This window comes from Oncorhynchus tshawytscha, linkage group LG16 (genome assembly GCF_018296145.1).
Source record: "Oncorhynchus tshawytscha isolate Ot180627B linkage group LG16, Otsh_v2.0, whole genome shotgun sequence".
NCBI classification, from domain to species: Eukaryota; Metazoa; Chordata; class Actinopteri; order Salmoniformes; family Salmonidae; genus Oncorhynchus; species Oncorhynchus tshawytscha.
Genome location: NC_056444.1, coordinates 80,605,342 through 80,628,228, shown reverse-complemented (window position 1 = coordinate 80,628,228; position 22,887 = coordinate 80,605,342). Strand labels below are relative to the sequence as shown.

At 45.5% G+C, this 22,887-nt stretch overlaps 1 protein-coding gene across 1 annotated transcript in view; it reads left to right on the top strand.

Moving 5' to 3' along the window:
* Positions 1-22,887, top strand: part of LOC112215247 (copine-8) — a 220,199-nt gene that overhangs the window by 103,794 nt on the left and 93,518 nt on the right. Inside the window, exon 8 of the mRNA XM_042299746.1 lies at positions 17,910-17,973. Within this exon, the coding sequence (XP_042155680.1) occupies positions 17,910-17,973 (64 nt within the window). The remainder of the gene's footprint in view (positions 1-17,909; positions 17,974-22,887) is intronic.

Here is a 22,887-nt window from a genome sequence, read left to right as displayed (position 1 = left end):
CATCTCTTCCATTCTCTCTCTCTGTTTCTTCTATTCTCCCCCTCTGTTTCTTCTACCCCCCCCATCCGTCTCTCTAATCTCTCTAATTCACCCCATTTCTATCACCGGGGGTAATGGGAGAGAATGGGAAATGTTTTCTCTCTTCACGATAGTTACTGCCTGGGGCCCTAAGGGAAGGGGAGCTGTAGAATGGAAGGCTATATATTTAGCCTGCAATACATAATGTGTCATGCATCTAATTTGATTCGTTATTTTGCACAAGAAAAGGGCTATAAAAAATAAGTGGCTGAAAGGTGTGTGCTCTCTGTTTGTGAGAGAAAAGGATCCCCACCTTGTTCAGTTTTCTGTACACAGACACCTTTAACCGACAGCATCACAGACACCTTTAACCGACAGCATCACAGACATCTTTAACCGACAGCATCAAGACATATTTAACTGACAGCATCACCGACAGCTTTAACCAACAGCATCATAGCCATCTTTAACCGACAGCATCACAGCAATCTTTAACCGACAGCATCACAGATATCTTTAACCGACAGCATCACAGACATCTTTAACCGACAGCATCACAGACATCTTTAACCGACAGCATCACAGACATCTTTAATCGACAGCATCACAGACATCTTTAACTGACAGCATCACAGACATCTTTAATCGACAGCATCACAGACATCTTTAACCGACAGCATCACAGACATCTTTAACCGACAGCATCACAGACATCTTTAACTGACAGCATCACAGACATCTTTAATCGACAGCATCACAGACATCTTTAACCGACAGCAACACAGACATCTTTAACCGACAGCATCACAGACATCTTTAGCCAAAAAACGGTGAAGGAGATAAGGTAACATTATTTATCTAATCTATCAAACCGTTTAGAATGATCAAATAAAGCAATTACATTTGAGGCAAACTATTCTTCACACAGTGTCAGACTCAGGTCTTCTAGTAACAGATACAGCATGTTAACACAGTGTCAGACTCAGGTCTTCTAGTAACAGATACACCAAGCAGGCCTATACCGTATGGAGATTTTTACCCCCATCCCCACTGAGAATCACTTTACATGACAATAGTTCCATCTCTGGAGCTGCCGTCATCAAGCCAAATATCCCCAGATTCATCTGTCTTTCTGAGGGTGTTCTCCTTTCTAAAGTCTTGTTTGATCCTCAGTGCTTTCTGTAGTGAGGAACAGGGAGCAGGAGGGAAGAGGGAGGGGGAGGCGGGAGGGATGATGGGAAGAGGGAGGATGAGGAGAGGGAAGGGGGAGGAGAAGAAGGAGGATGAGAAGAGGGAGGATGAGGAGAGGGAAGGGGGGGAGGGGGAGGAGAAGAAGGAGGATGAGAAGATGGAGGATGAGGAGTGGGGAGGGGGGAGAGAAGAAGGAGGATGATAAGAGGGAGGATGAGGAGAGGGATGGCTACTTCACTGACAGTCTGTTCATCTGGCTGTGGTTGAAACCCACCTGAGGTTCTGATGGGGGACATCAGTCTGCATAACGCACTAACGTGTCATCAGCCTTCAAAGGACCGTATGTTTTCTGTGTCTATTGAGAGCCAAGGGAAGCCCCAGTGGCTCAGTTACAATATGCCTGTAGACTAGAGTGTCATACTGCAAGTGTCACTTAGCACGGTAGTTAGTGCTGTCCATCTGCCCCTGCAGTGTTAGTAGTCACAATACAGTGTCCGTGTCATAAATAGCACCCTATATACCTATGTAGTGTACTACGCTGTAGAAAAACGTATAGTATACTGTAAGTCCAACTACCACACTGTTAACAGGCTGAACCGGCAATGAAAACAGACAGGCCTCTCCTTGCCACTCTACTAGGGTGTGTGTGTGGGTCTGTGCCTGCGTTGTTGTGTGGTTGTGTGAGTGTGTGTGTGTGTGTGTGTGTGTGTGTGTGTGTGTGTGTGTGTGTGTGTGTGTGTGTGTGTGTGTGTGTGTGTGTGTGTGTGTGTGTGTGTGTGTGTGTGTGTGTGTGTGTGTGTGTGTGTGTGTGTCTGTGCCTGCGTTGTTGTGTGGTTGTGTGAATGTGAATGTGTGTGTGTGTGTGTGTGTGTGTAGCACTTTGCACACTAGGTGACCTCTCCAAGGCCTTTCGACACTGTGAGCAGGGACCTACTATGAGGCATTCTACTCAGATTTGGCTGTCATGACAAATTGGTCAACATCCTTTGCCAGTTCCATGATGGCGTTGATGGCTCGGGTGGCCATAGGAGGGTGGGAGTCAGTGCCTGTTGGAGTAAGCATCGGTGTGAGGCAGGGGTGTGTGCTGGTACTGGTCCTCTATAACATCTTCCTCCTAGGTGTGACCCAGCTTCTCCACAAGGAGCTTGAGGTCAGCAGCGGGGTTGTGGTGGACTTCAGGCTGGATTGAAACCTGTAGTTCTGCCCCTGAACAAGGCAGTTAACCCACAGTTCCTAGGCTGTCATTGAAGATAAGAATTTGTTCTTAACTGACTTGCCTAGTTAAATAAAGGTAAAATTAAAAATAAAGTAAAAATATTCAACACCAAGCAACCACCAAGCTTTTGACAGAGTGGGTTCTTGAGCTTCTTGAGCTGGCCCACTCTCAGGAAGACCTTCAGTCCATCCTTGTAGTGTCGATGAGGGTCTATAGCAGGATGGGACTGTCTATCAACACCACCAAGACAGAGATGGTCTGCCAATGGAGATCCAGCCCTCCACCCATCATGCCTGTCTTCACCATTGAACACAAATCACTGGCAATAGTTCTGTTCTTCAAATACCTGGGCAGCATCCTCTCGGAGGACTGCAGCATCGACCTCGGGATTCAAAATAGGATCGAGCATCCGCTGTCTTAAGGAAACTCAGACACAGGGTCTTCCAAAACAGGGATATCCACCTCCACACCAAAATCACTGTCTATCAAGCCGTCGGCATCCCCACACTTCTTTACAGCTGTGAAGACTGGGTCACCTACAGTCACCACCTTAAGCAGCTAGAGCGATTCCACATAAGATGCCTGCAGTGCATCCTGGTAATCACCTGGTGCGACCTTGTGCCCCATACAGAAATACTTGCTAAGATCAACTGCAAGAGTATGGTGGCCATGGTCCCCCAACACCAACTACGCTGGCTTGGGCATGTCATTAGAATGTCTCAGGAGTACTTTTGGTGCAAAAAGTGCAAATCAATCCCAAATCAATCCCAATCCCAACAGCAAAGGACCTTGTGAAGATGCTGGAGGAAACGGGTACAAAAGTATCTATATCCACAGTAAAACGAGTTGACATAACCTGAAAGGCCACTCAGCAAGGAAGAAGCCACTGCTCCAAAAATACCATAAAAAAGACAGACTATGGATTGAAACTGCACATGGGGACAAAGATCGTACTTTTTGGAGAAAAGGTCTGGTCTGATGAAACAAAAATAGAACTGTTTGGCCATAATGATCATCGTTATGTTTGGAGGAAAAAGAGGGAGGCTTGCAAGCCGAAGAACACCATCCCAACCGTGAAGCACGGGGGTGGCAGCATCATGTTGTGGGGGGTGCTTTGCTGCAGGAGGGACTGGTGCACTTCACAAAATAGATGGCATCATGAGGAGGGAAAATTATGTGGATACATTGAAGCAGCATCTCAAGACATCAGTCAGGAAGTTAAAGCTTGGTCGTAAATGGGTCTTCCAAATGAGCAATGACCCCAAGCATACTCCCAAAGTTGTGACAAAATGGCTTAAGGACAACAAAGTCAAGCTATTGGAGTGGCCATCACAAAGCACTGAGCTCAATCCTATAGAATATTTGCGGGCAGAACTGAAAAAGTGTGTGCGAGCAAGGAGGTCTACAAACCTGACTCAGATACACAAGCTCTGTCAGGAGGAATGGGCCAAATTTCACCCAACTTATTGTGGGAAGCTTGTGGAAGGCTACCCAAAATGTTTGACCCAAGTTAAACAATTTAAAGGCAATGCTACCAAATACTAATTGAGTGTATGTAAACTTCTGACCCACTGGGAATGTGGTGAAAGAAATAAAAGCTGAAATAAATAATTCTCTCTACTATTATTCTGACATTTCACATTCTTAAAATAAAGTGGTGATCCCAACTGACCTAAGACAGGGAATTTTTATTAGGTTTAAATGTCAGGAATTGTGAAAAAATTAGTGGAAATGTATTTGGCTAAGGTGATCTTCTGACTTTAGCTGTACATACACATACACACATACACATACTGTACACACACACACACACACACACACACACACACACACACACACACACACACACACACACACACACACACACACACACACGCACACAAAAGCAGAGGCAGCCTGGGAATTAATAAATGCTGTGTGAAGGCCTCTTCTCACAGGCCACGTGTGTGTTTGTGTGTGTGTGTGTGTGTGTGTGCCTGCCTCGTCTTGCAGGCCACCAGCCATCACTGTGCAGTATGTGTTACACCTCTCCATGCGATGCCACACAAACAGCTGCTGGCTCGATGTAGTACTGAGGTGTTTGTGACATGGTGGAGAATAACAGTCAGTTTCTGGATAACACGAAGGCTTGATAATGTATGTGATATCAACAGAGGTATATTTTCAGGGGTGATTTAAATACTGACTGGCTTTCATCAAGCTGCCCACTCAAGAAAAAGCTTCAAACTGTTAACAGTGCCTGCATCCTGGTTGAGGTTATCAGTCAACCTACCAGGGTATTTACAAACAGCACAGGAATTAAATCATCAACATGTATTGATCACATCTTTACTTGTGCTGCTCCAAAGCAGTATCCAACTCCATCAAATGTAGTGATCATAATATAGTGTATAAGAGGTCACACAATACATTTTGTAGTGATTCCTATGTTGATGATGTAAATCATGTTTGTTGGTTCGTGGTGTGTAATGAGGAGCAAACAGACACTGCACTTAACATATTTATGAAATAACATATTCCAATTACCAATAAGCATGCACCCATTAAGAAAACGACTGAGAAGAAAACGGTAAAATCCCTGTGGATTGATGAAAATGACTGAGGATGATAGTGGATGATATTGAGGATGATAGTGGATGATATTGAGGATGATAGTGGATGATATTGAGGATGATAGTGGACGATATTGAGGATAATAGTGGACAATATTGAGAATGATAGTGGATGATATTGAGGATGATAGTGGATGACATTGAGAATGATAGTGGATGATATTGAGGATGATATTGAGGATGATAGTGGATGATATTGAGGATGATAGTGGACGATATTGAGGATGTTAGTGGATGATATTGAGGATGATAGTGGACGATATTGAGGATGATATTGGATGATATTGAGGGTGATAGTAGATGATATTGCCACTCCTATTAGCCATCTCTTCAATCCAAGCCTACTAGAAAGTTTACCCCCCCCCCATTACCCCCCCCAACCCATAGTAAACTTTTGACCAGATACAGTGCTGTTCTCAGCACACTTCTAGGGAAGGGCATTCAACATGTACGGCACTTGCACAAATTACTGATGTTTTTCTGAGAGAAATAATTGATCATAAAAAATATTGTGGTAGCTGTTTTGTCAGACTTCAGTGCAGCTTTTGACATTATTGATTATAATCTGCTGCTGGTAAAACTGATGTGTTATGACTTTACATCCCCTGCTATACTGTGGATTGAGAGTTACCTGTCTAACAGAACACAGAGGGTGTTCTTTAATGGAAGCCTCGCCAACATAATCCAAGTAGAGTCAGGCATACGCCAGGGCAGCTGTTTAGGCCCCTTTTACTTTTTTTCAACAGTTACTAATGACATGCCACTGGCTCCGAGTAAGGCCTGTATGTCTATGTATACTGATGACTCAACACTAAACACATCCTGCTCACTATACCTTATCCAACCTATTAGTTCCACCACCCACACATGCGATGACATCACCTGGTTTCAATGATGTTTCTAGAGACAATATCTCTCTCATCATCACTCAATACCTAGGTTTACCTCCACTGTATTCACATCCTACCATACCGTTGTCTGTACATTATACCTTGAAGCTATTTTATTGCCCCCAGAAACCTCCTTTTACTCTCTGTTCCAGACGTTCTAGATGACCAATTCTCATTGCTTTTAGCTGTACCCTTATCCTACTCCTCCTCTTTTCCTCTGGTGATGTAGAGGTGAATCCAGGCCCTGCAGTGCCTAGCTCCACTTCTATTCCCCAGGCGCTCTCTTTTGATGACTTCTGTAAGCGTAATAGCCTTGGTTTCATGCATGTTAACATTAGAAGCCTCCTCCCTAAGTTTGTTTTATTCACTGCTTTAGCACACTCTGCCAACCCGGATGTTCTAGCTGTGTCTGAATCCTGGCTTAGGAAGACCACCAAAAATTCTGAAACTTCCATCCCAAACTACAAAATTTTCAGACAAGATAGAACTGCCAAAGGGGGCGGTGTTGCAATCTACTGCAAAGATAGCCTGCAGAGTTCTGTCCTACTATCCAGGTCAGTACCCAAACAATTTGAACTTCTACTTTTAAAAATCCACCTCTCAAAAAACAAGTCTCTCACTGTTGCCGCCTGCTATAGACCACCCTCTGCCCCCAGCTGTGCTCTGGACACCATATGTGAACTGATTGCCCCCCCATCTATCTTCAGAGCTCGTGCTGCTAGGCGACCTAAACTGGAACATGCTTAACACCCGAGCCATCCTACAATCTAAGCTTGATGCCCTCAATCTCACACAAATTATCTATGAACCTACCAGGTACCTCCCCAAAGCCGTAAACACGGGCACCCTCATAGATATCATCCTAACCAACTTGCCCTCTAAATACACCTCTGCTGTCTTCAACCAAGATCTCAGCGATCACTGCCTCATTGCCTGCATCCGTAATGAGTCAGCAGTCAAACGACCTCAACTCATCACTGTCAAATGCTCCCTGAAACACTTCAGCGAGCAGGCTTTTCTAATCGACCTGGCCGGGTATCCTGGAAGGATATTGATCTCATCCTGTCAGTAGAGGATGCCTGGTTATTTTTTTAAATGCCTTCCTAACCATCTTAAATAAGCATGCCCTATTCAAGAAATGTAGAACCAGGAACAGATATAGCCCTTGGTTCTCCCCAGACCTGACTGCCCTTAACCAACACAAAAACATCCTATGGCGTTCTGCATTAGCATTGAACAGCCCCCGTGATATGCAGCTTTTCAGGGAAGCTAGAAACCATTATACACAGGCAGTTAAAAAAGCCAAGGCTAGCTTTTTCAAGCAGAAATTTGCTTCCTGCAACACTAACTCAAAAACGTTCTGGGACACTGTAAAGTCCATGGAGAATAAGAACACCTCCTCCCAGCTGCCCACTGCACTGAAGATAGGAAACACTGTCACCACTGATAAATCCACTATAATTGAGAATTTCAATAAGCTTTTTTCTACGGCTGGCCATGCTTTCCACCTGGCTACCCCTACCCTGGTCAACAGCACTGCACCCCCCACAGCAACTCGCCCAAGCCTTCCCCATTTCTCCTTCTCCCAAATCCAGTCAGCTGATGTTCTGAAAGTGTTGCAATATCTGGACCCCTACAAATCAGCCGGGCTTGACAATCTGGACCCTTTCTTTCTAAAATGATCTGCTGAAATTGTTGCCACCCCTATTACTAGCCTGTTCAACCTCTCTTTTGTGTCGTCTGAGATTCCCAAAGATTGGAAAGCAGCTGTGGTCATCCCCCTCTTCAAAGGGGGGGACACTCTTGACCCAAACTGCTACAGACCTATATCTATCCTACCCTGCCTTTCTAAGGTTTTCGAAAGCCAAGTCAACAAACAGATTACCGTACATTTCGAATCTCACCATACCCTCTCTGCTATGCAATCTGGTTTCAGAGCTGGTCATGGGTGCACCTCAGTCTAGCTCAAGGTCCTAAACGATATCTTAACCGCCATCGATAAGAAACAATACTGTACAGCCGTATTCATTGATCTAATCAAGGCTTTCGACTCTGTCAATCACCACATCCTCATCGGCAGACTCGACAGCCTTGGTTTCTCAAATGATTGCCTCACCTGGTTCACCAACTACTTCTCTGATAGAGTTCAGTGTGTCAAATTGGAGGGTCTGCTGTCCGGACCTCTGGCAGTCTCTATGGGGGTGCCACAGGGTTCAATTCTTGGACCGACTCTCTTCTCTGTATACATCAATGATGTCGCTCTTGCTGCTGGTGAGTCTCTGATCCACCTCTACGCAGACGACACCATTCTATATACTTCTGGCCCTTCTTTGGACACTGTGTTAACAACCCTCTAGGCGAGCTTCAATGCCATACAACTCTCCTTCCGTGGCCTCCAATTGCTCTTAAATACAAGTAAAACTAAATGCATGCTCTTCAACCGATCGCTGCCTCCACCTGCCCGCCTGTCCAACATCACTACTCTGGACGGCTCTGACTTAGAATATGTGGACAACTACAAATACCTAGGTGTCTGGTTAGACTGTAAACTCTCCTTCCAGACCCACATCAAACATCTCCAATCCAAAGTTAAATCTAGAATTGGCTTCCTATTTCGTAACAAAGCATCCTTCACTCATGCTGCCAAACATACCCTTGTAAAACTGACCATCCTACCAATCCTCGACTTTGGCGATGTCATTTACAAAATAGCCTCCAATACCCTTCTCAACAAATTGGATGCAGTCTATCACAGTGCCATCCATTTTGTCACCAAAGCCCCATATACTACCCACCATTGCGACCTGTACGCTCTCGTTGGCTGGCCCTCGCTTCATACTCGTCGCCAAACCCACTGGCTCCATGTCATCTACAAGATCCTGCTAGGTAAAGTCCCCCCTTATCTCAGCTCACTGGTCACCATAGCATCACCCACCTGTAGCACACGCTCCAGCAGGTATATCTCTCTGGTCACCCCCAAAACCAATTATTTCTTTGGCCGCCTCGCCTTCCAGTTCTCTGCTGCCAATGACTGGAACGAACTACAAAAATCTCTGAAACTGGAAACACTCATCTCCCTCACTAGCTTTAAGCACCAGCTGTCAGAGCAGCTCACAGATTACTGCACCTGTACATAGCCCACCTATAATTTAGCCCAAACAACTACCTCTTTCCCTACTGTATTTATTTTATTTTATTTATTTATTTTTGCTCCTTTGCACCCCATTATTTTTATTTCTATTTTGCACATTCTTCCACTGCAAATCTACCATTCCAGTGTTTTACTTGCTATATTGTATTTACTTGCTACACCATGGCCTTTTTTTGCCTTTACCTCCCTTATCTCACCTCATTTGCTCACATTGTATATAGACTTGTTTCTACTGTATTACTGACTGTATGTTTGTTTTACTCCATGTGTAACTCTGTGTCGTTGTATGTTTCGAACTGCTTTGCTTTATCTTGGCCAGGTCGCAATTGTAAATGAGAACTTGTTCTCAACTTGCCTACCTGGTTAAATAAAGGTGTTCTCAACTTGCCTACCTGGTTAAATAAAGGTGTTCTCAACTTGCCTACCTGGTTAAATAAAGGTGAAATAAATCAATAAAAAACACTAAACACGTCAGCTACTGCAGCAAGTGACGTCACTGCAACACTTAACAAAGAGCTGCAGTCAGTTTCAGAATGTGTGGCAAGAAATAAGTTATTCTTAAATATTTCATAAACTGAAAGCCTCGTATTTGGTACGAATCATTCACTAAACCCTAATCCTCAACTAAATCTTGTAATGAATAATGTGGAGATTGAGGAAGTTGAGGAGACTAAACTGCTTGGAGTAACCCTGCATTGTAAAATGTCATGGTCAAAACATATTGATACAACAGTAGCTAAGATGGGGAGAAATCTGTCCATAATAAAACACTCTTTTGCCTTCTAAACAACACTATCAACAAGGCAGGTCCTAGATGCCCTAGTTTCTACCTTCTAAATAACACTATCAACAAGGCAGGTCCTACAGGCCCTAGTTTCTACCTTCTTAACAACACTATCAACAAGGCAGGTCCTACAGGCCCTAGTTTCTACCTTCTCAACAACACTATCAACAAGGCAGGTCCTACAGGCCCTAGTTTCTACCTTCTCAACAACACTATCAACAAGGCAGGTCCTACAGGCCCTAGTTTCTACCTTCCTAACAACACTATCAACAAGGCAGGTCCTACAGGCCCTAGTTTTGTCACACCTGTACTACTGTTCTACTGTTCGGTTGTGTGGTCAGGTGCCACAAAGAGGGACTTAGGAAAATTACAATGGGCTCAGAACAAGGCAGCACGGCTGGTCCTTAAATGTACATGTAGAGCTAACATTAATAATATGCACGTCAATCTCTCATGGCTCAAAGTAGAGGAGAGATCGACTTCATCACCACTTGTTTTTGTAAGAAGTGTTGACAAGCTGAATGCACCGAGCTGTCTGTTTAAACTACTAGCACACAGCTCAGACACCCATCCATACCCCACACGACATGCCACCAGAGATCTCTCCACAGTCCACAAGTCCATAACAGACAATGGGAGGCGCACAGTACTACATAGAGCCATGACTACATGGAACTCTATTCCACAGTACTACATAGAGCCATGACTACATGGAACTCTATTCCACAGTACTACATAGAGCCATGACTACATGGAACGCTATTCCACAGTACTACATAGAGCCATGACTACATGGAACTCTATTCCACAGTACTACATAGAGCCATGACTACATGGAACGCTATTCCACAGTACTACATAGAGCCATGACTACATGGAACTCTATTCCACAGTACTACATAGAGCCATGACTACATGGAACTCTATTCCACAGTACTACATAGAGCCATGACTACATGGAACGCTATTCCACATCAGGTAACTGATGCAGGCAGTATAATCAAATAAAAAACAAACATCAAAAATATAACTGCCTTAATTTAGCTGGACTCCAGGAAGAGTAGCTGCTGCCTTGGCAGGAACTAATGGGGATCCATAATAAACCCCAGGAAGAGTAGCTGCTGCCTTGGCAGGAACTAATGGGGATCCATAATAAACCCCAGGAAGAGTAGCTGCTGCCTTGGCAGGAACTAATGGGGATCCATAATAACCCCAGGAAGAGTAGCTGCTGCCTTGGCAGGAACTAATGGGGATCCATAATAAACCCCAGGAAGAGTAGCTGCTGCCTTGGCAGGAACTAATGGGGATCCATAATAACCCCAGGAAGAGTAGCTGCTGCCTTGGCAGGAACTAATGGGGATCCATAATAACCCCAGGAAGAGTAGCTGCTGCCTTGGCAGGAACTAATGGGGATCCTTAATAAATACAAACATTCCTCCCAATGTAATTAATGAATGATAGAGAGGGAGAGAGAGAGAGACGGCAAGAGAGAGGGAGGGAGATTAATGTTGTTACATTTGTTTGTTTATTTCACTTGCTTCGGTAATGTAAATATATGTGTCCCATACCAATAGAGATTGAATTTACTTAACTATGTACCTAGTCAGCCTCTAACTCAGCTCTAGCCATCATAAAGGAAATAATTAATGTTTCAATAATGGATTATGTCTTGACCCCCCCATCACACACACACACGCACATACACACATACCCTACCCTACCCAACCCCGCCCTGGCTCAATATGGTGGTGATCTCATACCTCAACACCACTGTGTTCAATAATGTAATATGCTTGATTGAAAGATGTCAGTTTAAGGTATCCATCAGCCACCCTACCACCGTACAGTACATAGAGTATGACTCTTCTGCTTCTCACAGCAGGAAAATAATCCTGCAGCAACAGGAAATATGAATTCTTTGTTTGGATTATAATTAATGGACATTTTTTGTAAGGTTTGATATATTTTTTCATTATGGTAAATCAAGTCTGACATTTTAAGGTGGAAATTACAAACTCTAGAAGTCTTTTTACAACCTTGAACACACTACCATTTGAGATTGGGTCCTCTGAGAGAGGGTAAGGGAGGAAAACGAAAATCTGTTTCACTCTGTTTTCTCCCTAGTAACCCGGTCCCAGTGTGGATAAATCTCCTTAGTAACCCGGTCCCAGTGTGGATAAATCTCCTTAGTAACCCGGTCCCAGTGTGGATAAAGCTCCTTAGTAACCCGGTCCTAGTGTGGTTAAAGCTCCCTAGTAACCCGGTCCTAGTGTGGTTAAAGCTCCCTAGTAACCCGGTCCTAGTGTGGTTAAAGCTCCCTAGTAACCCGGTCCTAGTGTGGTTAAAGCTCCCTAGTAACCCAGTCCTAGTGTGGTTAAAGCTCCCTAGTAACCCGGTCCTAGTGTGGTTAAAGCTCCCTAGTAACCCGGCCCCGGTGTGGATAAAGCTTGAATTATGTTAGTCTGACAAGTCTGATGCTTTCCTAAGGAAGACTAGAGTAAGTACATCTAGTCTCATTAAGGGGAGTTCGAGAAGCTGTCTGCATTATACAGTCATCTATGTTTATAGGATCCATCTATACGATCCTAGGAGTTCAGAGAGAATGACAACAGTGAAGGTTAATGGACTGAGGTCTTCAGCCAAACATCTAAATGATTCACTAGGTGTCATTTATTACACTACTGTACATACAGATAAGAGAAGGAGGAGTGGAGGAGTTGTCCTCCCTCCATGTATCTAAATGTCCTTGGCTGTGTTCATGGCCTTTTTCTATTTCATCATCTGACTTCACTTATCCTAGGTTTGATTCTGGAGTGCCAGACGAGGCAAGGGTTTACACTTTTGGGACTATTCCATTGGTTCCATGCAAAGCTAATTTGAGCACAGCTAAAGTATTTGAAAGGAAACAAATACTATTTGAACACAGGTCAGGCTACAGAACACACCATCAGACGGAGCCGTCAGAACGCACCATCAGACGGAGCCGTCACTCAGCTAAGATCATCTGTCACAGCTGGACGGGAGTTCTGCTACAAGCTTGACCTTCTAATCATAGGCCTCCCTCTAGAGAGAGAGAGAGAGAGAGAGAGAGAGAGAGAGAGAGAGTGTGTGTGTGTGTGTGTGTGTGTGTGTGTGTGTGTGTGTGTGTGTGTGTGTGTGTGTGTGTGTGTGTGTGTGTGTGTGTGTGCGTGTGCGTGTGTGTCCTGCTAGGGGCTTCCAACCAGGAGACCACTACGACCCAGATCCTTCTTTGTTTGCCTGGGAGGATGGACAGCCTTATGTCTGGGAGGATGGACAGCCTTGTGTCTGGGAGGATGGACAGCCTTGTGTCTGGGAGGATGGACAGCCTTGTGTGTCTGGGAGGATAGAGGATGGACAGCCTTGTGTCTGGGAGGATAGACAGCCTTGTGTCTGGGAGGATGGACAGCCTTGTGTCTGGGAGGATCAGCCTTGGGAGGATGGACAGCCTTGTGTCTGGGAGGATAGACAGCCTTGTGTCTGGGAGCCTTGTGTCTGGGAGGATGGACAGCCTTGTGTCTGGGAGGATAGACAGCCTTGTGTCTGGGAGGATGGACAACCTTGTGTCTGGGAGGATGGACAGCCTTGTGTCTGGGAGGATAGACAGGATAGACCCTTGTGTCTGGGAGGATGGACAGCCTTGTGTCTGGGAGGATAGACAGCCTTATGTCTGGGAGGATAGACAGCCTTGTGTCTGGGAGGATGGACAGCCTTGTGTCTGGGAGGATAGACAGCCTTATGTCTGGGAGGATAGACAGCCTTGTGTCTGGGAGGATGGGCAGCCTTGTGTCTGGGAGGATAGACAGCCTTGTGTCTGGGAGGATAGACAGCCTTGTGTCTGGGAGGATGGACAGCCTTGTCAGAAGCAGACAGGAGATGCATTCCTTCCATCCCAAATGGCACCCTATTCCCTTGAAGGGGCTCTGGTCAAAAGTCTAAAGTAGTGCACTACATAGGGACGCAGACCCATGTGCGACAGGATAGTTGATACCCTGTCCTTCTCCTCCTCCTCTCTGTGGCCAACACAGTGTTGGTGGTTTGGACCTTTTTCAACCGATTGAACTCATCTAGTCACAGTGAAAGCTGAGAGCCTTGGTGATTGGATGGCAATAGATGCAAACCAACCCCCCCCACACACACACACACACACCAGTATCCAGTTGAAATAGCATTTGCTGGACACTCCTGAGCCCTGCTGTTGTTGGTCTGTCTGAATTAGATTGGCAGCCATTGGAGAGATGGAGGAGAGGTCAACAGTGTTTGTTTGGAGTTTCTACATGAACTTCCTGGTGTGCGTGTGTGTCTCTGTGTGTGTGCGTGTGTGTCTCTGTGTGTGTGTGTGTGTGTGTGTGTCTGTGTCTGTGTGTGTCTGTGTGTGTCTGTGTCTGTCTGTGTCTGTGTGTGTGTGTGTGTGTGTGTGTGTGTGTGTGTGTGTGTGTGTGTGTGTGTGTGTGTGTGTGTGTGTGTGTGTGTGTGTGTGTGCCTGCCTCGTCTTGCAGGCCGCCAGCCATCACTGTGCAGTATGTGTTACACCTCCCCATGCGATGCCACAACCAGCTGCTGTATTCTCCTGTCTGGCAACAGGAGAATACACTGTAGTCTGGGAACAGGAGAATAGACTGTAGTCTGGGAACAGGAGAATAGACTGTAGTCTGGGAACAGGAGAATACACTGTAGTCTGGGAACAGGAGAATACACTGTAGTCTGGGAACAGGAGAATACACTGTAGTCTGGCAACAGGAGAATACACTGTAGTCTGGGAACATGAGAATACACTGTAGTCTGGGAACAGGAGAATAGACTGTAGTCTGGGAACAGGAGAATACACTGTAGTCTGGGAACAGGAGAATACACTGTAGTCTGGGAACAGGAGAATACACTGTAGTCTGGCAACAGGAGAATACACTGTAGTCTGGGAACAGGTCTGGGAACAGGAGAATACACTGTAGTCTGGGAACAGGAGAATACACTGTAGTCTGGGAACAGGAGAATACACTGTAGTCTAGGAACAGGAGAATACACTGTAGTCTGGGAACAGGAGAATACACTGTAGTCTGGGAACATGAGAATACACTGTAGTCTGGGAACAGGAGAATACACTGTAGTCTGGGAACAGGAGAATAGACTGTAGTCTGGGAACAGGAGAATACACTGTAGTCTGGCAACAGGAGAATACACTGTAGTCTGGGATCATGAGAATACACTGTAGTCTGGGAACAGGAGAATACACTGTAGTCTGGGAACAGGAGAATACACTGTAGTCTGGGAACAGGAGAATACACTGTAGTCTGGGAACAGGAGAATACACTGTAGTCTGGGAACAGGAGAATACACTGTAGTCTGGCAACAGGAGAATACACTGTAGTCTGGGATCATGAGAATACACTGTAGTCTGGGAACAGGAGAATACACTGTAGTCTGGGAACAGGAGAATACACTGTAGTCTGGGAACAGGAGAATACACTGTAGTCTGGGAACAGGAGAATACACTGTAGTCTGGGAACATGAGAATACACTGTAGTCTGGGAACATGAGAATACACTGTAGTCTGGGAACAGGAGAATACACTGTAGTCTGGGAACAGGAGAATACACTGTAGTCTGGGAACAGGAGAATACACTGTAGTCTGGGAACAGGAGAGTCTGGGAACAGGGGAATACACTGTAGTCTGGGAACAGGAGAATACACTGTAGTCTGGGAACAGGAGAATACACTGTAGTCTGGGAACAGGAGAATACACTGTAGTCTGGGAACAGGAGAATACACTGTAGTCTGGGAACAGGAGAATACACTGTAGTCTGGGAACAGGAACAGGAGAATACACTGTAGTCTGGGAACAGGAGAATAGGAGAGTAGTCTGGGAACAGGAGAATACACTGTAGTCTGGGAACAGGAGAATACACTGTAGTCTGGGAACAGGAGAATACACTGTAGTCTGGGAACAGGAGAATACACTGTAGTCTGGGAACAGGAGAATACACTGTAGTCTGGGAACAGGAGAATACACTGTAGTCTGGGAACAGGAGAATACACTGTAGTCTGGGAACACTGAGAATACACTGTAGTCTGGGAACAGGAGAATACACTGTAGTCTGGGAACAGGAGAATACACTGTAGTCTGGGAACAGGAGAATACACTGTAGTCTGGGAACAGGAGAATACACTGTAGTCTGGGAACAGAAGAATACACTGTAGTCTGGGAACAGGAGAATACACTGTAGTCTGGGAACAGGAGAATATACTGTAGTCTGGGAACAGGAGAATGGGAACAGTCTAATTCTACTGTGTGCTGGGAACAGTCTAATTCTACTGTGGGCTGGGAACAGTCTAATTCTACTGTGGGCTGAGAACAGTCTAATTCTACTGTGGGCTGGGAACAGTCTAATTCTACTGTGGTCTGGGAACAGTCTAATTATACTGTGGGCTGGGAACAGTCTACTTTTACTGGGTGGGGAACAGTCTACTTCTACTGTGGGCTGGGAACATTCTAATTCTACTGTGGGCTGGGAACAGTCTACTGTGGGCTGGGAACAGTCTACTGTGGGCTGGGAACAGTCTACTGTGGGCTGAGAACAGTCTAATTCTACTGTGGGCTGGGAACAGTCTAATTCTACTGTGGGCTGGGAACAGTTTACTGTGGGCTGGGAACAGTCTACTGTGGGCTGGGAACAGTCTACTGTGGGCTGGGAACATTCTAAATCCTACTGTGTGCTGGGAACATTCTCAATCCTACTGTGGGCTGGGAACATTCTAAATCCTACTGTGGGCTGGGAACAGTCTAATTCTACTGTGGGCTGGGAACAGTCTACTTCTACTGTGGGCTGGGAACAGTCTACTGGGAACAGTGGGCTGAGAACAGTCTAATTCTACTGTGGGCTGGGAACAGTCTAATTCTACTGTGGGCTGAGAACAGTCTAATTTTACTGTGGGCTGGGAACAGTCTACTGTGGGCTGAGAACAGTCTAATTCTACTGTGGGCTGGGAACAGTCTAATTCTACTGTGGTCTGGGAACAGTCTAATTATACTGTGGGCTGGGAACAGTCTACTTCTACTGTGGGCTGGGAACATTCTAATTCTACTGTGGGCTGGGAACAGTCTACTGTGGGCTGAGAACAGTCTAATTCTACTGTGGGCTGGGAACATTCTAAATCCTACTGTGGGCTGGGAACATTCTAAATCCTACTGTGGGCTGAGAACAGTCTACTTCTACTGTGGGCTGGGAACATTCTAAATACTACTGTGGGCTGGGAACATTCTAAATACTACTGTGGGCTGGGAACATTCTAAATAGTACTGTGGGCTGAGAACAGTCTAATTCTACTGTGGGCTGGGAACAGTTTACTGTGGGCTGGGAACAGTCTACTGTGGGCTGGGAACAGTCTACTGTGGGCTGGGAACATTCTAAATCCTACTGTGGGCTGAGAACAGTCTACTTCTACTGTGGGCTGGGAACATTCTAAATACTACTGTGGGCTGGGAACATTCTAAATACTACTGTGGGCTGGGAACTATTCTAAATACTACTGTGGGCTGGGAATCTAAATACTACTGTGGGCTGGGAACAGTCTAATTCTACTGTGGGCTGGGAACAGTTTACTGTGGGCTGGGAACAGTCTACTGTGGGCTGGGAACAGTCTACTGTGGGCTGGGAACATTCTAAATCCTACTGTGTGCTGGGAACAATCTACTTCTACTGTGGGCTGGGAACAGTCTACTTCTACTGTGGGCTGGGAACAGTCTACTTCTACTGTGGGCTGGGAACAGTCTACTTCTACTGTGGGCTGGGAACAGTCTAAATCCTACTGTTCATGAAAGAAAACATCAAGACAGATTGCGGCGCACTTTTAGGGAGTTTATAAGAGACAGTCCTCCCCATTGCTGTTTGGTTCCTGAATGTGGAGGATTCACAGAGAAAAGACAAAAGGTGGAAGTCCCATTATAATGCATGGTCATGTCAACACTAAATGTAATGAGTACAGGATGGAGCTTTTATCTCTGTTTCTCTCTCTCTCTCTCTTTGTCTTGTAGTGGTATCCCTGGGAAGAAATGTGGCACCATCATCCTTTCAGTCGAGGAGCTGGGAAACTGCAGAGTAAGTTGAAAATATTTAACTGTTACCTTTTTCCCGTACAGTCAATCAACACCATTCAAATAGTGTACAGGACATCAACATAACTCATTGTCAAGACATAAGATAGAAACCTCGACTGTATGTGCCAGCTAGGCCATAGAGAATAACCAGAGACTATTAGTGATAGTTTGACACATAGGAAGATAAAAAAAACTCTATTGTTTGTGCCTAATAACCCATCTATTAGCGATGTGTTGAGCCATAGGAATATTGTATCCATATGTATTGTGAATATCAGACCCATATACTGAATAAAAAAACAACTACGATTTAAATGAGAGGTAGGCATTGGTCTGAAGCCGAAAAGAAAGGAAATTCACGAGCACCCCAATGTCTACTTCACCCATGCTCTACCAAGGTTTTCCAGCACACAGCTTTGACCTACTACAGTAGCTATTTTGGTCTATTGTACTTCAAACAATGTGTATGCAGGTTGCTTAGGATGCAAACCTTCTCAAATCATAATTAGTTTGTAGCTTTGCTTGTAGCTTGCCTCTCATCTGACTGGTGTTAGCTCGCTACTAGCGTTGTTGCTGCGCTAGTAACTTTTATATTCAGCAGAAAAGATGTTAGCGTTGTCAGAAATGCTACAAAAAGATAGCAGATTGTTGTTTCTTAATAATGGATGGAAAATAGAATGTGAGAGTGATAAATTATACATTTAATCAAAACTGTTGCGACCTACAAAAGTATTGGCAAGACTAATGATCACTTCATGGATGCTGTAGTCTGGTTCTTATCCAATGTCTAGATATGGAGTGAGGTCAGGGCAAGAGGCTCTAACAGGGGAGGTTGAGAGAGATGAGGCACTAACAGGGGAGGTAGAGAGAGATGAGGCTCTAGCAGGGGAGGTAGAGAGAGATGAGGCTCTAACAGGTGAGGTAGAGAGAGATGAGGCTCTAGCAGGGGAGGTAGAGAGAGATGAGGCTCTAACAGGGGAGGTAGAGAGAGATGAGGCTCTAGCAGGGAAGGTGAGGCACAAGAGAGGTAGAGAGCTCTAACAGGGAGGTAGAGAGAGATGAGGCACTAACAGAGGAGGTAGAGAGAGATGAGGCTCTAACAGAGGAGGTAGAGAGATGTGAGGCTCTAGCAGGGGAGGTAGAGAGAGATGAGGCTCTAGCAGGGAGGTAGAGAGAGATGAGGCTCTAGCAGGGGAGGTAGAGAGAGATGAGGCTCTAGAGAGAGATGAGGGGAGGTAGAGAGAGATGAGGCTCTAGCAGGGAGGTAGAGAGAGATGAGGCTCTAACAGGGAAGGTAGAGAGAGATGAGGCTCTAACAGGGAGGTAGAGAGAGATGAGGCTCTAACAGAGGAGGTAGAGAGAGATGAGGCTCTAACAGAGGAGGTAGAAGAGATGAGGCTCTAACAGAGGAGGTCGAGAGAGATGAGGCACTAACAGAGGAGGTAGAGAGAGATGAGGCTCTAACAGAGGAGGTAGAGAGATGTGAGGCTCTAGCAGGGGAGGTAGAGAGAGGTGAGGCTCTAGCAGGGGAGGTAGAGAGAGATGAGGCTCTAGTAGGGGAGGTAGAGAGAGATGAGGCTCTAGCAGGGAAGGTAGAGAGAGATGAGGCTCTAACAGGGGAGGTAGAGAGAGATGAGGCTCTAACAGAGGAGGTAGAGAGAGATGAGGCTCTAACAGAGGAGGTAGAGAGAGATGAGGCTATAACAGAGGAGGTCGAGAGAGATGAGGCTCTAACAGAGGAGGCAGAGAGAGATGAGGCTCTCGCAGGGGAGGTAGAGAGAGATGAGGCTCTAGCAGGGGAGGTAGAGAGAGATGAGGCTCTAGCAGGGGAGGTAGAGAGAGGTGGCTCTAGCAGAGGTGGTAGAGAGAGATGAGGCTATAACAGAGGAGGTATAACAGAGAGAGATGAGGCTCTAACAGAGGAGGCAGAGAGAGATGAGGCTCTAGCAGGGGAGGTAGAGAGAGATGAGGCTCTAGCAGGAGGCAGAGAGAGATGAGGCTCTAGCAGGGGAGGTAGAGAGAGGTGAGGCTCTAGCAGGGGAGGTAGAGAGAGATGAGGTTCTAACAGGGGAGGTAGAGAGAGATGAGGCTCTAGCAGGGGAAGTAGAGAGAGATGAGGCTCTAGCAGGGGAGGTGGAGAGAGATGAGGCTCTAGCAGGGGAGGTAGAGAGAGATGGGGCTCTAGCGAGGAGAAGAGAGGGAGCGAGGGGAAGAGAGGGAGCGAGGGGAAGAGAGGGAGGGAGGGGAAGAGAGGGAGCGAGGGGAAGAGAGGGAGCGAGGGGAAGAGAGGAAGAGAGGGGAAGAGAGGAAGAGAGGGGAAGATAGGGAGCGAGGGGAGGAGAGGGGATGAGGGGAAGAGAGGGAACGAGGGGAAGAGAGAGCGAGGGGAAGAGAGGGAACGAGGGGATGAGAGGGAATGTGGGGAAGAGAGGGAGCGAGGAGAAGAGAGAGCGAGGGGAAGAGAGGGAGCGAGGGGTAGTAGCTAGACTTATTGGGCAGAACAATCAGGCTCCTCTGAATGACTGTAAACCAAACCACTGAACTCAGAATGGACTGGTTTATTGGTTATACAGTCGTAGTGCATCTGTCTGTAATGCATAGGCCATATAATGCATCACAATTTTAGCATTTGTCATAAAGTGTTCTCAGGGTAAATTATGAATAGGATAATGCAAAAATACATTAAAAGCCAATGCATGATGTGCTGTCCCAATCTATTCCCCTGAACATGTAGCAGCTAGCTAAAGAGAGAGCACTTTGCAGGCGTCTCCAAGCATGCTGTTCTTCAAAGACTCCGCAGCATACAGAATCGCTAGAACATTCTGTTTGAACTATTAAAATGAACAAGACAGCCTCGAGCGCAAATAACCCATGTCCTTCAACCATGTTCACACATTTCATGACTGACATTACAGATAGGCTAGCGCACACGCTCGTCATCGAGACACAATGTTCTGACTTACATTGTCAGGTTAATATAACCATCATCTCTGTAAAATAATCGAATAGTCCCACACATTCCACTCTGTGACTGATGTGTTGTGGTCCAACAGTGTGCCAGAGTACTTCTGTGTGCGTGTGTGTGCGTGCGCATGCGCGTGCGTGTGTGCATGCATGCGTTTTCCCCAGTCCTTCAGGGGTCTGTGTGAGGTACATTAAATCTATGATGATGAAGAGTTAGCCTCATCGCCACAAAGCACCACTTACACAGCAGGTTTCTAATATAAATGCAAATGATCATTATCTTCACTCACAAGAGGTCATCTCCCCACTGTTTGAGTCAATTAGAGAGAAAAATGAAAAGCAGGCACAACTGACACCTAAACTACATTGATTACATAGACTTGAACTATGAAAAATAGATACCCATGTAAAGCTGTTTAACGTGTAAGGAAAAAAATACAGTTTCTAGTTCTAGAATGTATGTGGGAATCCTATTGTCAAATGGAACTCCCAGGATTGTGAATTCTAACAGCTTTAAAGCTGCCTGGTGGTTCGGTATCACTTCCATCCATCTGGATTTTGTTTACCACATCACAGGCCACCTGTGAGCAACAAATTGAGGGAGGCAGCTGAGGAGTTTCTCCAGGAAGGACATTATTGCACTGCTTGTTGTGTTGAAGTCAAACCTGAGATGGATGGGGATTCTGAAACACAACTACAGGGACTCAATAAAGTGTGTTTTAACAGAGAGGGAGGAGGGGGGAGATGGTGAGAGGGAAGGAGGGAGAGAGTGCAAGGAGAGAGTGCAAGGAGAGAGAGAGAGAGAGAGAGAGAGAGAGAGAGAGAGAGAGAAGGGAAGGGAAGGGAAGGGAAGGGAAGGGAAAGACTGCAGGGAGTGAGGGAGAGCGAGAGAGAGAGAGGGGAGAGAGACTGAGAGATAGTTATTTCAGCTCTGGTTAACATTAGATAGAGAAAGTTAGTAGATCTCTGGGTAACATTAGACAGAGAGAGTTAGTAGATCTCCGGGTAACATTAGACAGAGAGAGTTAGTAGATCTCTGGGTAACATTAGACAGAGTTAGTTAGTAGATCTCTGGGTAACATTAGACAGACAGAGAGAGTTAGTAGATCTCTGGGTAACATTAGACAGAGAGAGTTAGTAGATCTCTGGGTAACATGAGACAGAGTTAGTTAGTAGATCTCTGGGTAACATTAGACAGACAGAGAGAGTTAGTAGATCTCTGGGTAACATTAGACAGAGAGAGTTAGTAGATCTCTGGGTAACATGAGACAGAGTTAGTTAGTAGATCTCTGGGTAACATTAGACAGACAGAGAGAGTTAGTAGATCTCTGGGTAACATTAGACAGAGAGAGTTAGTAGATCTCTGGGTAACATTAGACAGAGAGAGTTAGTAGATCTCTGGGTAACATTAGACAGACAGAGAGAGTTAGTAGATCTCTGGGTAACATTAGACAGAGAGAGTTAGTAGATCTCTGGGTAACATTAGACAGAGAGAGTTAGTAGATCTCTGGGTAACATTAGACAGAGAGAGTTAGTAGATCTCTGGGTAACATTAGACAGAGAGAGTTAGTAGATCTCTGGGTAACATTAGACAGAGAGAGTTAGTAGATATCTGGGTAACATTAGACAGAGAGAGTTAGTAGAGCTCTGGGTAACATTAGACAGAGAGAGTTAGTAGATCTCTGGGTAACATTAGACAGAGAGAGTTAGTAGAGCTCTGGGTAACATTAGACAGAGAGAGTTAGTAGATCTCTGGGTAACATTAGACAGACAGAGAGAGTTAGTAGATCTCTAGGTAACATTAGACAGAGTTAGTTAGTAGATCTCTGGGTAACATTAGACAGACAGAGAGAGTTAGTAGATCTCTGGGTAACATCAGACAGAGAGAGTTAGTAGATCTCTGGTTAACATTAGACAGAGAGAATTAGTAGATCTCTGGGTAACATTAGAC